The sequence below is a fragment of the Talpa europaea genome, assembly GCF_964194135.1.
Source record: "Talpa europaea genome assembly, chromosome: 4".
Taxonomy (NCBI): Eukaryota; Metazoa; Chordata; class Mammalia; order Eulipotyphla; family Talpidae; genus Talpa; species Talpa europaea.
In genome coordinates this window covers 90,217,850-90,235,871 of record NC_140070.1, presented here as the reverse complement: position 1 = coordinate 90,235,871, position 18,022 = coordinate 90,217,850, and the positions used below count along the sequence as shown (strand labels likewise).

Genomic DNA, 18,022 nt, shown 5'->3' with positions numbered 1-18,022 from the left:
ATGTTATGAACCTTTTTACAAAACAGAATCTATCACAAGTACTCAGTGTCTGTCTTTATGAGAGCCAGAAATTTTCTCTTATGAGGAAAAATGGTTATATCTAATACCCTTGGTAACCATGGCTACCAGTCTATCCATGATGAGTTGTGAGATGATTATTTGACCAGAGTGATTTTGATGTGCCCTTTCTGTGGGTTGCTGGAAAATAATTGTTTTTTTTTCTTAAGGGAATAAAAGCAAGAACAATAACAACATGATAATCTATTTCCATAATGTCCATATCCTTTAACAAAGTCATTGCACAGAAGATTTGATTATTGAATAACTATTTATACAATATCAACAGACTCGGAAATCAAAGTACTATGTAATTTTTCATACACAATAAGAATCAAAATGTATCAAGTATTATAAATTCTTCTCATCAAGCTAGTCTTCAAGTTAGAGCTACTGATTCTGAACACATTTTTGTTAATAAGGTGAATTTTCTGATAAAATTCAGATGAAAGTAAAAATAGTAGGAATGGGTTAATAAAACATTTTTTATTTTATATAGTGCTAAAATGTGACATTTTGTCCCAGAACCACAATTGATTTTAAACAGCTAGCACCATAACAACAAAGATCAATGACCAAATTACAAATAAGTTGGTTTCCTTTTTTTTTTTTTGTATTATATCAGGCATTCTGTCAGTACCCATGTTTCTTTTTTTAATCTTAGATTTATAATGTAAAATTTTTAAATTTTAATATCTAGTGTACATAGATAAACATATGCAAATCAGGGCCTCCTTGGTGGCGCAGTGGTTGAGCACTGGGTTGCAAAGCTGCCTGCAGCTTCTGCAGCGCTGGTTCGATCCCCAGCCACCAGGTGAGGGTCCCACGTGGCACGCAGACCTCTCCTGCGGCCCACTGCTCCCCTCAGCAGTGTATTTCATCAGTCTGCCTGCTCTGCTCCCCGCTCTGGCTCTGGTGAATCCTCTTAACCTCCCATGCTTCTGACTGTACCCAGTACTTGTATAAATAAATAACTAAATCTTAAAAAAAAAAAAATGCAAATCATAAAGGTAGGGTGATGAATTTTCATGAAGTGACCATAGCAATATAAATGCTTCCTAAAGAGGGTAATAGTAAATTACCTCCAGTTCAAGAACCCTTCTTCCCCAACTCCTCAGCAAGTCTCATGCAGTCACTACTTGCCTTCAGACCTCATGGAATGATATGTAGTAGATATCATACAATTATAATCTTGAAAAAATCTGGATTCCTTCTCACTTTATTATATTTGTGAAATTCATCCAAGTTCTTACATGTAGCAATCCTTTGTTCAGTCTCCTTACGCCACTGTATAGCTAGACCACAGTATACCTATTCATTATTTTTATGGACTTTGGGATTCTTCCTCCTTTGCCGCAATATTAACTTCAGCTGCTCTGAATCTATTTTTACTTTTAAAAACATATATATTCATTTCTATTAGGTGTATATTTAGGAGTAAAATTTCTGGCTTCTAATTATGCATAATTTTAGCTTTAGTTGCTTTTAGGAGCTAGCCAATGTGGTTTACCAGTATAATCATTGGTGAGCATTGCCAAAAGATTCCTGTTGCTTCCTATCCTCCCCAACACTTTATGATTTTTTTTTTTAATTTTTCTGGGATAGAGTGAAATCTTAGTGCTTTTAATTTACATTTTCCCTGACTAATTAAATTGAACACCTCTTTGTGTGTATTGAACATTTTGATTTTTGTTTTGTATGTGTTAAAAATTATCCAGTGGCGCAGTGGTTGAGCGCTGGGTTGCGAAGCTGCCTGCAGCCTCTGCAGCGCCAGTTTGTTCCCCGGCCACCAGAGGAGGGTCTCACATGGCGCACAGACCTCTCCTGCCGCCCACTGCTCCCCTCAGCAGTGTACTTCGGTCCTTCTGCCTGTTCTGCTCCCTGTTCTGGCTCTGGTGAATTCTCTCACCATCCTGTGTTTCTGACTGTACCCAGTGCTTGTATTAAAAAAAAAAAAATTACCTGCTCAAATTTTGAGTAGTCATTAAATTTTAAAAGGAATTCTATATTACATTCATGACTTTTTTGTTGATTTTATGCAAATAAATGTTTCTTCCAATATATGCCTTTCTTTTTCACTTTGTTATCTTGCCATGAACTCAGATTTTAATTCCTCTTAGCCATTATCCTTTGATCATTTGGGGTGCTTTTTAAGTTTTTGCTTGCTCCAGCATCTTGTAAATATTCTTACATTTCTTCTAGAAAATTATATCGTTTCATCTTTCTTACTAATGGTTATTAAATGGGGATCAAGATTAATTTTCTTTCATTTGTTTATCAATTTAACTGGGCAACACTTGGTGAAAACTTCATTACCACTGCTATTTATATATACTTGAAGCAACATATCCAGTGTTTAGATTTGGTTGCATTTGCTGCAGAAGTTTCTGGTTTGTTTATTTAGCTATTTGTCTATCTTTGTGCCAATACCAAACTGTCTTAATTTATATAGAGAGTAAGTTTGTTAGTGTTGTTCTCATAAAGGTTGGCTTGATTGTTCTTTGCTCTTTGCATGTTCTTTAAAAAGTATAGAATCATCTTAACAATTTCTACTATAAAATTGCCTCCTGAAATTTTTGACTGAGGTTGTATTAAATCTAAGACTCAATTTGGGGAGTCTGACAGCTTAACAGTATTGTGTCTACCAATCCATTGAAGTATTAAGCCCTATGTTTGTCATATATTTGTAATTGTGTATGGGAATATGTATGTGTTTTGACTTTGATCATCTTTCCTTAGTTTTAATCCTATTTATTTAATGTTTTCATGTGCTATTATAAAAGGTCAAGTTTTTAAGTTATTTTTAATTATGTATTGTTTATAGAAATACAACTGATTATATATAGGCCTTATTTTCAGCAATCATGTTGAATTCTCATTTTCATAGTTTGCAAGTATTTTTGTATTTTCTACATATAAAACCATACTGTATGCGGGCCTCCCCGGTGGCGCAGCGGTTGAGCGCTGGGTTGCGAAGCTGCCCGCGGCCTCTGTGGCGCCGGTTCGATCCCCAGCTGCTCCCCGGCCACCTGAGGAGGGTCCCACATGGCGCACAGACCTCTCCTGCCGCCCGCTGCTCCCCTCAGCAGTGTACTTCGGTCCTTCTGCCTGCTCTGCTCCCCGCTCTGGATCTGGTGAATTCTCTCACCCTCCCGCGCTTCTGACTGTACCCAGTGCATGTATAAACAAAAACAAACAAATAAATAAATAAATAAACATGCCTCTATTAAAAAAAAAAAAAATCTTAAAAAAAAAACCCATATTGTATGCAAGTACTGATTTAAGTTTTGTTTTCTGTGATTACATAATATATTTTAAAACATTTAATATGTCTTTCATTCCTTAAGACATTAAAACAGAATAGAAATATAGAAAAAAATCATAATCCTACCACAAACCAGTTATGAGTTAAAATTTGTGTACCTCACTGCAGTGATTCTAAATAGTTCTTAGCATTGGATCATGGAGGATATATGCCAGTTTTTCAAATGCTATTCCTATTTAATAATATCCCATGAGCACCTTTCCATGACAAATATTTTTCCACACACAAGTCAGTGTCTGTAAAATATTCTAATCTATGGCTATAGCATGTCCTATTACTCCTTTAGTACATATTTTTAATTTTTTGCTATTAACATCATTGTATTGAAGAGACTAGTGGATGAATCTTTGCCTTACTGTGTATTTTTTGACATATTTTTCTTAGATGAAAATCCCTTAAAGTAGGCTTTTTGGGTCAAAAAGTGTAGCTTTTGAAACTCGCTGCCAAATTGCCTTCTAGAAATGCTATGTAAATAATGATCATTCACACCCGAGGTATATATATAAAACTTCTAATTTCCAAATGCCTTTGTTGAAACTTCTTTATTACAAGGAATTTTTGAGTTAAAAAGAAAACCTATAGCTTTTTATGAACGTGTGGCTTCATAAAAATTTGTCTTTTTTTAGTATCACTCTTTTAACACTTTGTCTTCCACTCCTTTTACTTTTGTCTTAAAAACTACAGGATTTTGACATTAGAATATCTCATATGGTTGTCTACTTTCACAAAGAGGGAAACAAACCTGGTAGATTGATGGCCTGCTTGTATCTTTTATAGGTTTGTTTCCTTGAATCTGTTTGAACCTGTTTTCTCTAAAACAGGTTCAAGATTTAAAGTGTTTTTTTGATTGTCTTTTCGGTGGACAGACCATGGGACACTATCTTAACAGCAGAATTATAATGTGACCTTACTTATCTCTCCTGATATTATATGAACAGATTTACATCACTTTTCTTAAGTCATCAAAAGATTTCTGTAAGTTGGTAAGTAGAAAGCAAGATGAAATTTCTAGGTTCGTCTTTCACGAAATACCCCCCTTGCATTTCCTAGGCACAGTTCAGTTTTAGTTGCCCCCACCCCCACCCTTGTTTGTCTTAGGCAAAGGTAAACAAGATACCTGTTCTCACCATTCTATCCGGTGGAGTTCCTAAGGCATATGCATCTTTTCTAGATAACTTTTAGCATTAGATCATAAAGACATATATGTCAGTTTTAATATTGCTATTCCTATTTAATAATTACATGCAAGGGACAGTTTCTGTGGCACTTTTCCATGGCTTATCATATAGCACAACATACTTTATTTTTCAAGTCTTTGCATTTGTTAGACTGTGACTTCATTTATTTCTGTTCTAGGCCAAACACAATGTCTGGCACATGTGTAGTCTTTCTTGGAGAACCCACTTGGCCTCTTTAAGCCTCAATTTACCCATCTTTACCATGAGCATAAATATCTGCCTCATGGTGTTAAAGTACCAAATTCAGGTAATAGATATAAAGTACTTGGTGACTGGCAAGTAGTAAACCATCATTAAAATTGTAATCTAAAGATCTATTGGGAATAGAAAGATCTTGAAATCATATCACATGTCCTCACAAGTGCCTGGCTACCCGCTGGTTTTGTATTCCACTCTTTGTGAAATGACACTGTGCTTTTTTGTGGATTTTAAGGGTAATTCAACTTAAAATTGAAGTGATTTATATTGTAAGTGATAAAAAAGACAGGTTAAAATATTTCTGTGTTGGTTAAAAGCTTGAGTGTTTTTATGTTCTCTTCTTTCTCTTTGCCTTTTCCTAGGTCTTTGCTAGCACACTGAAGTTTCTATATATTTGTAAAACAGGCTACATGTGTATTTTTCTTCACTTGCCTCATCTCTAGAAGAGGTAGTAGAAACCACCACTCTGTCTTGTTTCCACAGCTTAACTAAAGGTGTGAAAAGTAGTCATTCTCTGCTTCTCTTCCTTTGCATCCCCCCACACACACACACACACACTCATGTGTGTATTAGGAAAGAATATGATAGCAAGTTGAAATCCTCTTTGGAAAGTTTAGAGTCTAATTGTTGGTTTTAAGACAACTTGTTGTTACTATTATTAAAGAAATCTGATCTTTACTCATGAAAGACCCCTTCCTCCCACCCCCCACTTCCTTCCCAGATTGGAATGTTTGGCTCAACTGATCGAAGAAAGGGTGTCTGTTGTACAAAGTTTTTATGCATAAGTTAACCAAATTATGCTCTTATTTGCTGTTACTACCCTTAATAAAGGGTCCATGAAAGCTTATTTGTATCTGGGTTTAACACAAGTGAACAGTGTGAGGAACTCTAATGCATACAAGCACCATGGAAATGGAGCTTGTCCTTTTCGCAAATTGTTGTCCTACCATGCTATATTAGACAATTTTTGAAGTTTGTGGGTTTTTTCATAATTTGCTCTGGAAAATTAAAGGGTATTTAAAGGAGGTGTGATCTACATGCATCTTAATATTGGAATGAGGCTAATTTTTTGTTTTGTGGTAATATAGAATGAAGGTGTCTAACTTGGCTGATTTATTTACTTTCTATACAAGATATATTTCTCTTCACATTTCCATACAAAGATAAAACATACCATTCTTTTTTTAAAAAAAAGATTTATTTATGCATACAAGAGCTGGGGTGCAGGCCAGAGATGTGGGGCATGAGAGGATCCACCAGCGACAAAGTGGGGAACACAACAGGCAGATCTACTGAAATACACTGCTGAGGGCAGCAGCAGGCGAGACAGGAGAAATCTGCTGCACATGTGGATTGCTTTCTGGCCAGGGATCTAACTCAGGCGGCAGTGGCTGCAGATAGCTTCATAGTGCTGTCTCAACTCCTTGCGCCACCAAGAAGGCCCCTAAAACATACCTTTCTTAAATCTGCAGCCCTTAGTATATATATTTTTTTGTATTGGATATTATGGTTCATGTCCCTTCTGTGTGTTGAATATTTGAAACTTTAAGTTGGAAAAGAAAAATGTACTTATTAACTACTTTTGAAGAGACTGTAATGAAACTGAACATAACTTGCACATTTATATTTCACCATAAATTAGTAGCTTTTTAATATTATCAAAAGTTATCCTTGTTCTTTTAAAACAGCAGCACTTTGTTAACCTTAATCAGAGCCTGACGTGTGTTTCTTCTAAATGACTTCTGATGTGGTGCTTGTCTTTGGTTCTCTGTGGTTTCCTGTTTTCTTTCATACATAGAGAAAAGCCTTTTGATGTACTCAGTCTTACATTTTTTTTCTTTTAATGGTATATCAAACCTAAACTTTCTCGTAAATATAGCATTGTATTATAAACTTGTCTCTTCATTTACTCATCTTGCCACAAACCTCTCCTCTGGAATTCTTCTAGCACTTGCTGTGTCTCTGTCAAGTAGCACTTGAGTATTCCCCCTGCTGTATTCTTTAACTTTATAAATCTTATTTCTACAATGAAAGTGTGTTTCCTTTAAGGGGAGATAGTATCTTGTAGTATCATAATCATTGTCTTTCTCCCCAGTGCCTTGCCATAGCAATTAATAGATAAAATAGATCAGTGATTCTCAAAGTGTATCCCAGACCAATAGCAGCAGCAGCAGCATTTGGAAACTTGTTAGATCTGTAAGTTCCCGGGTCCCTCCCCAGTCAGACTCAACCAGAATGTCTTGTATTTGGAATCAGCAGCTAATATGTTAACAATGATTTGATTTCTTGTGCGTTCTCAAACTTGGCAACAACTGCAATAAGTTATTATTGAATGAATATAAAAGTTGTACGTTTGTCTTGATGCTTCTCTGAGAGGTCTTGTATAGAATGGGGCCAAGCCAAATTTGGTCTACTCTGCCTTATTCTTTTACTTCTCTTATTTGTAAAGAAAATCATAAGATTTAAATACTTGCAGTTTTAGAGGGCATGTATAGCTTTTATGCTAATCTGTTCTAAAAACCACGGCTTAAAATTTTAAAACTATGAATGATTTCTTCCACTTGTTCACTTAGTATTCCAAAATGAGGAAAATTAATTGAGAGTGTTTGAGTGTTATGATGGGGTAGAGGTGGATGAATGTTGAAAATTGGGAGGGGTAAGTTGGAAGACTTTTCTCTGGGTGCCATTCTATGCTTTCCTAAATTTTTGAACCATGTAATTGCATTACCTAAAATTTTTTGATGCATTATATTTAATAAAAATACATTAATCAGTGTTGAATAAATTCCTTCCATATGTTAGCCAGTGTGGTTGGTTAAAAAATCATAAAATATCCCATTGCATTAATTTTAAAGGTAAGATTACATATTCTTTTTCACCTCTGGAAAATACTGGGGTAGTAGCCAAGTGTCTTGATGATTTTCCACCTGAGCTTTCTCAAAATGGTGGGTATGTATTATTCTTTTGAGCAGTGAACAAAGAATTCCAACTATTAGATGAACCCATCATCTTGTAATAATTTTAATAAAACAGAGAGGGAGAAGTTAACTGGGTTCAAAGTTAAATAATCTCAGGCCTCCCCTGGTGGCGCAGACTGTCGAGCGCAGCGCTGTGAAGCTGCCTGCAGCCTAATCCCTGCTGGCCGGCGAGGGTCCCACACGGCGTAGCAGACCTCTCCTGTCTCACCCGCTGCTCCCCTCAGCAGTGTATTTCGTCAGTCTGCCTGTTCTGTTCCCCACTCTGTCTCTGGTGAATCCTCTCACCCTCTCGTGCATCTGTCCTGTACCCCACTGCATGTATAAAATAAATAAATCTTTAAAAAAAAAAAAAAGCAAAGTTAAATAATCTGGCATGCCAAATGAAAAGGTTAGACACAAAGAACCTTGACCTAATTTACCTTACCCCATTGTAGTTTAGAAATACCTTGAGGATGAAGGATGAAAGCTAGCCTTTTGGTGGTAAGCATAATATAGTACATACAGATGTGATTCATGATGTTGTATGTCTGAAACATATAATGTTATAAAACAATAATAATAATAATTAATAAAAGTGTAAATTAAAAAAAGAAATACCTTGATAGGCCTGGACTGTTTAAAAGAAAAATTGACTAAGATTTTGGTCACATTTTTTTAGCAAATGGAAAATAATCCAGTTAGTAAGACCTATTACATGTGTTCTGAATTATAAATCATATTCTTAACTATGTCTTTTGATGCAAATGTAATTATTTCACTGCTATGTTTGAATTTTACTGTTTCAAAGGAAGTTATATCTTAAAATGACACTCTATTCAATTACTCTTTTTTTTTTTCTTGCACAGAACTATCGTACCATGGAAAGTATTCAGACAGTGCCTTCATGAGGTCCATCAAATTAGCTCTGGCTTGGAAGCAATGGCGCTAAAGTCAACAATTGATTTAACTTGTAATGATTACATTTCAGTTTTTGAATTTGATATCTTTACCAGACTATTTCAGGTAAGTTTTCTACTTGCTTTGTAGACTTCCTTCCTTCCATCCCTTCCTCACTTATATGTCTGTATAGTATTTGGATATACTTGTGTGCATGTGGGTGTGTGTATGTAGCAGAGACACACAGACACATAAATAAACAAATGCATGTTAAACAGTATCCATCTTGGTAGTCTGTAGTTTTAAAAAAAGCCATTGGTGTAAGTTTTTGGTCATTGCTTTAAATTTTAGAGTGAATCATTTGACTGGAATTCATGCAGGTATAATCTGATGAAAACTGGATGTTATTTTGTTCTTTTAGTTATTATTGATGGAATTACTGTAAACATGAAGTTTGAAATTTGTTTTTTGTATTTGGCTCTGCCACTAAAATGTTTATCTTTGGGGGTCAGTTCCAATAGTCATAAAATGAAAGTGTTCCATGTATGAGACTATGCCTTATAGTCTTTGATTCTGGTAATATAAATTACATAGAAGATGAGGTAAATTGATCACAAACCAGGCTTGCTTATTATTTTTAGTTAGCAGTAAAATTTACTCTCTTTGAAACAATCTTTCAACAAATGTAAGAGTATCATACTGGTTTTCATGCTTCCAGTGTTATAAGAATTTTGTTTCTCTGATTTATGACTGCTTAACACTGGCCCACAAGGAAAGAGTGACTGGTTTTTGTAAGAAAATCATATTGCATGGGATTAATTTTTAATTCGTGAAAGAACCCTTTAATGGGTAGGCAAATTAATTCTTGTCAAAAATACTTACAGAATACATTTTACCTTATTACAATTTTAAAATCATAATAATGCCTAAGAATATAGGGTCAGAAATTAGATAAATGATTGCAGAAAGTATGCCCTTGCTTATTTTCAATTTACAATATTTTCATGATTATTTCTTTAGTATATTTAGATTGCCTGTTTATATTTTTATCAAAGTTTTTAAGATACATTTTAGAAGAGAATTGTGTAACTGATGCTGATCATTTAATTATGGGACCTCTCCTTTCTTTAAAGATGTCTGACAATTTTACAAATTATCAATTTATCTTGATACAAAGACAACCTAAATAGTAGGAACTTTGCTTCTTCCCATCATAAAGGAAGAGAACAATGATTATTTTCAGACAGTAAACCTACTTGTCCATTCTAGGAACAGTGTGTCTTTGTGGAGAGCAGGGCAATTTTTTAGTATGGATATTAAATGCTACAATATCTCAAGTTATATATTAAAGATGGTTAAATACTTGCCCAATTTGTTTAATATGTGTTCATGTTTTCTTATATGCTGTTTCATTTTTAAAAAACAGTCTAGATTATGTTAACGCTCTGAGTTAGATTTATATTATTTATGCTCACTGGGATGAAAAAGGAAAGAATCTTTTTGAGTAGAGATACTATGAAAAGTTTTAGATAACAAAACCAAAATCTTACATTTTGAACCAAAAGAATAGTCTTTTGAAACACAATTATAGAAGTAGCAAAAGAACTTACATTAGCCCCTTTATACTGTTGAGATTCTTCATTTGCTTCCAGTTTTCATGCTTTGAATAATCACATATTTTGTCTTAAAATATGGTAAAGTTGTTTTGTTACACAGAAAAGTGGATATATTAACTTTCACTCATCTTTATCTTTATACAATTTTAAAAATTGAGCAATGGCTTTGTTATAATTACATACTCTGTATGAGAAATGTAACTTTGTAAGCACTGTAAATGCATGAACATGTATTCAGATGCAGTCATGATATTGGTGGTTAATTGGTAATAAATCCTTCTGGCTCTAATTGTTGGTCACATAGCAAACTGAGGTCTGAAAGTTGGTGAGGTCCACTGCAGGATTGGGTTCTTACATAAAGAAGTAGCATAAAACTATCAGGAAGGCATAAAGGGGCTCAAAGATGAAGTCAAGAATTGCCTAGGAAACAAAAGGAGTAAAGCTGGGAGTTATACTATTTTCCCCTTTTACTTTTCTCTGGTCCTGTTAATTCCTGCTGAACTGGCACAAATATGGGGGAGGCATTGAAAGGATCTTGCTACCTTCCTCATTTTCTTTTCTTTCTTGTGCCTTTAAGCTTTTCTTTCTCCTCTCCAAGTTGTTCAGAGGTGCTACAATAGGAGGGTGCTAAAGTCTTGAAAATACAGAGACTTTGTTTCTCCCTTCCCTCTCCATCGGGCTGCTGTTCCCCTTTCTTGTCATGTTTTCTCCACCTGCAGAAGATTGTGTTGTTGAGAAATGGGACAGTCAGTTTGAGGGGTGGCAGGATAAGGAATGAGTTGTTTTGTGGAATATACTAGTGACTGTGTAATGTATCATATCAGTGGAATAGGGAGAAAAAAAAAGAGAACAGTCATCCTTTAAAGAGTATCTAGGCAGACCAGCCGGGCCTCTCTTGCAGCATAAATTTGTAAGTCAATAAATGACTTTTCTTGAAAGAGATAGAATTTTGGGAGAAGGGAGGGATTTGTCTCCATAATTCACTTCATTAATTTCTGTAATCATTTAAGAATTCCCAAATTATCTTATGTTGGCATATGTGAACAGATTTCCTTAAATCCAAAAACAAGTTGCAAAAATAATTTGTCTCCATCGTGCATTGTTTTGTACCTTTAATCCATTAGTTGGCAAATGCTTATAAACAATGACACATAACTACCACATGTTTCTGACTATTGGTTGCATTCATAAGAAAAATAGTACTCAGCCTGCCTCTTTATATTACATAAATATTTTTGCAGTTAGGAGCTGTCCTTCTGGATAGTGTACTAAGAAATAGTTGCTACATACTGCAGCAGTTGGCTCAAAACTCCAATTTCCTTTTTCTCCCACTGTATTTTGATCTGTGCATTGGCTTTCAGTAAAGTTCAGCATTTTGTTAAACAACTTTTCCATTAATTTATGTGGACTTCAATGGAAGTGACCCAAATACTTTATATTCTTTCCATCTTTGTCCTTTGTGAATGGGGAAGCAGAAGATGCAAAATAAAACCTAGTTACTGTTATAACACTTTTTTTTTCTCAATTTGTTGAAACATACTGATATTCTTCCAAGTGTTGTTTATGCAATTTTTAGTCAGGACTTAAGGAGAAAATTAAAAACATGTTTTTTTTCAAGTACAAAATCCTCTCATAATAGTGTTTTCTAGAGTGCCTTTCTGCCTAATTAGATATTTTAGTGTTATGAGGAAATCCCCTAAATATTTTTCTTGTTATGGCTAAAAAGGTTAAAAACTCTTTATTACTAAATCGTTCTTTCCTTTATTATCCGCATCTCAAGGAATGTAATCCTTAAAGAATTCCATCTTGTAAATTTGAAACTCTTAATAACAAAGAAAAAGTTTCAAAACAAAAGCAGAAAGCCCTCTCCCACTCAAGAATATATGATGACTATTGCATCAGTTTGCACTGAGCAGCACAAAATTCCTTTAGAAGATTTGAGTTCATAATCTGGCACATCAGATAGAGTGCCAGTTCCTTGGAATAAATGTAATTTCAGCTTAAAAAACATGGTAGGATGGGCCTCCCCTGGTGGCGCAGTGGTTGAGCGCTGGGCTGCGAGGCTGCCCGCAGCCTCTGCAGCGCTGGTTCTTTCCCCGGCCGCCAGCGAGGGTCCCACCAAAAAAAAAAAAAAAAAAGGTAGGATGATTCATTCACACACTCCAGCGAAGTTGTCTATCATTAACTGCCTTTTTACTCTTGCCATGGTGACTGGGGCCATCATTAATTATATTAAAGGAGAGTGACACAGACTTGTATGTGTGCGCACGTGTTTCTGTGAAATATATTTTCACATGGCTCACTTTGAAACCATCAAACTTCTCTAATTTTACAGTCATGTGAGGATAAACCAATTGTAAATACAGTTATGTTACCTTGGAAAGACAAGGAGTCAAGGAGCTGTACAGTAGCAGTTAGCCCACCTGTTATTAAGTTTCTGAGTTTGTTATTAAGTGTAGGGCTCTATTTTAGGGAACTAGCACTATGCCATGCACAGGTATTCCTTTGGTGCAAGGCGGACAAGCACCTTGTGTAGCATATGGTTAATGTATAATCTTTGCCAAATCAGTTAGGTTCTATGACATGGTTTCTTACTCTGTAAAGTGAGATATATAGCATTATAGTAGTGAACAAAACAGACATCGGAGATAAGGAATGTGAGGAGAGTTTTTAAATGAGATTGTAAATTTTAAATAGGTGGTCTGAGACAGCCTCACTGAGAAAGTGACCTTTAATGAGCGGAATTATGGCTATTTGGAGAATTCAGTTTGAGGAATTAGCAGATATGAAGACTCCTAGGTGAGAGAGAGCCCTTATGTTGAAAGCAATAGCTAAGTGGTCAGCATGCCTGAAGAAGAGATAGAAAATGGGAGAGTCACAGCACTGGGGATCATCCCAGTAGGGACCATGTATGCCACTCACTTATAAGGACTTTGGCTTTTACTCAAAGTTAAAGGATTTTGAACAGAGAGTGATGCGGTTTATGTTTCAAAATGATCACAAGTATTGTGTTGGGAATAGAATTTGTAAAGAAGAGATTATGTGGTTTTCCTTTTTGCTCTCTATTCTTTTTCTTAAGAAATCTGTTTACTTTCTGATCATGTTCTCCAAAAGAGAACAAGCTAATTTTATGTTAGATATATTACTGTTAGATAATAAAGGATGACCTTAACTGCATAAATTACTGACTTTAAAAATATCCAGAATTTCAGTAATTACATTGAATAATAAATTGGTATGTAGTTGATAGTGGATATTCAAGATAATATCTTTTAATTTATATTTTTAGCCTTGGGGCTCTATTTTACGGAATTGGAATTTCTTAGCTGTAACACATCCAGGCTACATGGCCTTTCTCACATATGATGAAGTTAAAGCACGACTGCAGAAATACAGCACCAAACCTGGAAGGTAAGATGTTTCAGTGGTAATTTTATGTGCTATATCTAAAGATGAAAAGTCTTCTAAGGCCTGAACTGAACCAGTAATACCCATGGGAGTAGGGATAGGCAAACAGAAATAGACCAGAATGATGCTTCATAATTGAATCCTTTAAATTGATACATTGAGCTTATTCTGGCACAGTGTTCAGAAAGTGAAAGAGGGTAGGGTACTATGTAATTTGGTGAATTTAGAAATTCATTAATTCCTAGAGTTCTGATCTTCAAATTGGAGTAGGCTATTAGCACATTGACTGTTTGATGACACCTATGTTTGTGTATAAAATCATGTGTATTTGAATATTGTGTTAAAGTCAAAATAATTACTTTAGAGTATTTTTTAAGACATTCAATTTGGTTTTATGATGAACACATATAACTGTATAACATATAGAAGCCCACTGTTACATTTCAAATCAGTTTGATACCCTTGAGAACTTTTTCCATAATATCTTAAATCTTTTCCAGTCTTAGAATTTATATTTTTTAGGTAATGAAATTGAGATTCACAGAAGTTGGCTATTTGGTCAGCCCCTCTAGCATTAGTCAAGAAATCACACCTTATTAAAATGATACTCTGGGAATAGAAACTCTCTGTGTCTAGGGCAGTGAAGTTTCCTCACTTCCCATCTAGGAATGTACTGTGCAGGCAGTAGCCATTTGTGGTACGCTAGGTACAGCAGCAATGGCCGTGGAGACCTGACGCACATGCACAGGCAATTCAGTAGGAAATGTCATTCCATTGTCCACTAGTGTACTACTGATTTACATAGAGGTATCATTTTATTTGGGAGTGAATTTGGTATTTTTTTAGGTGTATTTGTAGCAAAAATATTATTTGCAGGACAAAATGGTATTTGTCCTTTAACAAAGTTATTTTTTTTTTTAAGGACAAGCCAAACAATTTTCTTGGCCATGATGAAAATGTCCATCTTTTTAATTTTTAACTATTTATTTGATATAAAAGGAGATCATGTGTACAGAAAATAATTTGGCTTCTGTTGACGTTTCTTTAGATTATGGATAGTTGATTCTCATTGTAACCATGAGATCTGGTCATATATAATGCATGTTGGCATTTGTTTTATTCAAATAAGTCATTTGTTTTATTCCAAGATCTTACGATTTTTCCATAGTTTTTATTCTTAGATTGGCTTTATATAAAGCATCTTCTTTCTCTGGGAGTATGATTTGGAGGATGTCATATGGTTGGAATCAAGTAATCAAATCTAACATAGAAGTTATTTGGGAAATTATTTTATCCAAGTCTATAAATAAGGAATCTGTGTTCCTTGTTTGCTTTGTTTTATTATTTGCTATTTAAATTACAAAATAATATATTGAATTCTGTAATAGAAATTGGTTCCATTTTTGACTGAGGTAACCAAATTAAAATTTTACTTTCTAAAAATGATTTACTTACAAAATATTTTTGGAGAGCCCTAGCTTTTTCATACAGAGCACCCCCTGATGGTGATGGCAATAAATTACTTGGTAGATTACAACTTCAATTATTTTCTCAAACTTGAGATATTTAAATGACATGATTAGTGCTTCCTTTACAGGTCAATAAATGGATAAGTGCAATGGTGTCAAAATAGAGGCTAGAATTTTCTATCAGTAATTCTAAATGATTGTTCTTTTGCTTAAAAAAATCTAACAAATTTGTTTTATATTTTCAATGTGAGTAAGCATATTTTTCTAATACTTCACAGCTACATTTTCCGGTTAAGCTGCACTAGACTGGGGCAGTGGGCCATTGGCTATGTGACAGGGGATGGAAATATCTTGCAGACCATTCCACATAATAAGCCTTTATTTCAAGCCCTGATTGATGGTAGCAGGGAAGGATTGTAAGTATGAGAAATGCGAATCCGGGTGGTAGTCATTCATAAATTTGAGAAATAGAAATATGTATTGGAGAGAATGCTTTGTGGCTGATGATCTGCCTTTTTTTTTTTCCTCTCGAGACTGAGAAATGGAAACTCCTGAGTTTTTATTGTGCATCTCTTTAAATGGTCATTTTGAGCTAACCTATTGAGTGTCAACTATATATTATAGCAAATAAATCCCAACATCAAATTATAATGTGTTAACGTGATTATAGGAAAAGAAATTGGGAAAAGTTGTTTAAAAATAGATGTAGAAGTGTATATTTATGAAGAGGTTATTATTTATGATAATTGACTTCTGTTTCCTCCTATAACCCTCAAATTGCTAGCTTTACATCTATTTTGACTTTCATGCTAGATGTCCTTTTTCTATCCTTTTCTTACTCCTTCCCTTCTTTTTCTCTTCATATCCTTTTATTTACACTAATAGTAAGTCTGTATTCTAGAATTTCATGTTAATAGCTAAGCTTTAACCTTAAGCTGTAAAGTTAAAAATAATATCCTTTATTTTATAGGAAGTAATTACCTTCTCTCATACATTAAGTTTAGAGTAGTCCAGTCTATGGTCCCTTTATAGATTCTTGTTGATTTTAGTCATGTACCATTTCTCTTCTATTCAGTGTATTTTCAGTGTAACTTCATTTTGCTGACTTTTCTGAATTTTGCTTGCTGAGTTACTAAGAGACATTTGTGCTTCAGCTTACTATATAGCATGTATTGTGGTAAAGGCACAGCAAGAGAAAGTTTCAGAACTGGCAAATACCAAACGATTTCACCTTTACCTCTCTTAAAGTAATTGAAGAAAAGAAAAAAATTATGGACTCTGGAGAAAAATAATGTAATTTTGAAAGTTAAAAGCTTTCAAAAAATAGTTACAGAAGAATAACAAAACTATGATACCAAATGTGTATTTCTTTTTTATTCTGTTCTTAATAAATTCACTTTTTCAGTTATTCATACCTTCCTTCTAGTGCATCAAAGATCCACATATGTAACTAGATTCACCAATTACAGCATTTTTCTTTTTAAGAAGTATGCTTTTAATGTTTTAATTTATAAATGGAGGTTATGAGTGGCAATTCTGTAAATGCTGTAATTTTGATATAGCTTATTCGTTATAATTCTTCAATTGTTCAAAAGTCAAAAAATAAGAATAATATCATCATCAGTAGTCTAAAATCTCTGAACTTTTACTCACCTTAGCTGTTGGCTAGTTGAATTTGAATTCATGATAGATTACATTAAAGAAGAACAAACTAAAATTTTAACCTGACTTTAAAGTTAGATTAAAATGAGTATTATGTTAATTAGGTTTTTTTCCTAAGAGAAATAAAAATACAGGATATTATGTAGCCTAGCCCAAGACCAGCTGTCCTTATATTTGACTTTAATATTATATGGTATAGGTGATAAAGAAGATTACTTTGATAACCAGTTAGGTTTTGATATCCCTTTGGTGCCTTTCAACAGGGCTAATCAGTAGCACCCTGCTTTACTGAGGATTATAATCATTGAATGGCCCTTATACATTAACACAACCTTTTTAAACTCTCCTCTGCAATCTTACTGTCATTTTGGTAATCTTCTACTTGTGGATGCTTCCTAGAATTTCTCTCTGTTTTGGCAGTGTGCTGAACAAAGTTTTATATAGTTTTTTAAAAACAGGCCATGTTGAGGTATAAGAAGAAAGTTGTCAGTTTTTGCTTCATGTGCCTCACTTAATCTTTGTTGAACTTTATCTCACTCCGTGATGCTCAAATTTGAATTGGGTTCAGATGTAGTCAGCACTGTCTCCTACATATTAAAAAAAAAAAAAAAAAAAAAAACACAATGACCTGTCCCTCTAAGTTCATTTTTTTGTTGTTGTTTGACAAATTTTAACTTTTAACAACATGTTTGTAGACAAATTGTTAAAGATGTGAATATATATTTTTTTCTTCACAGAATAGTATCAGTGTAGTTTTGCCCTCTAAAATATTCACCATTATAGTATTCTTAATTTTCATTTAAGCTATCTAGAACAGAAACATAAACAGAATGATTTCTAATTATTTAATGGGATCCAGTAGCTGGTAATATTACTCTTTACATATTTAACCCAAAAAAGTATTTACCAACATTTTACACATCATGATTTTAATAAATTTCTGAATAGGTAAGAGTTAATTTAGCATAGCAAGATGGCAGTAACTATAATTTTTATTGTTATTTTAAATCTAGTGCTAGAACCTGGTAATTAGTGATCATTCTGTGTTGTAACTTTACTTGAAGTAAATGAAACATAATTGTGACATTTTCTATTTATTTGAACTCTGTGTGTGTGTGCATGTGAGTTAGAGTGTGTGGAAAGGGGATGGGAAACTGGAGAAATGGGAGCACCACAGAAGTGTTTGAATAACTTT

At 34.2% G+C, this 18,022-nt stretch overlaps 1 protein-coding gene across 6 annotated transcripts in view; it reads left to right on the top strand.

Moving 5' to 3' along the window:
• The window catches only part of CBLB (Cbl proto-oncogene B), a gene marked incomplete at both ends in the record, with an annotated part of 185,156 nt that overhangs the window by 94,798 nt on the left and 72,336 nt on the right, over positions 1-18,022 (top strand). For all 6 annotated transcript variants that reach the window (XM_084231638.1, XM_084231637.1, XM_084231636.1 and 3 more), the window contains 3 exons: positions 8,642-8,798; positions 13,578-13,699; positions 15,444-15,581. In XM_084231638.1, the coding sequence (XP_084087764.1) occupies positions 8,642-8,798; positions 13,578-13,699; positions 15,444-15,581 (417 nt within the window). The remainder of the gene's footprint in view (positions 1-8,641; positions 8,799-13,577; positions 13,700-15,443; positions 15,582-18,022) is intronic.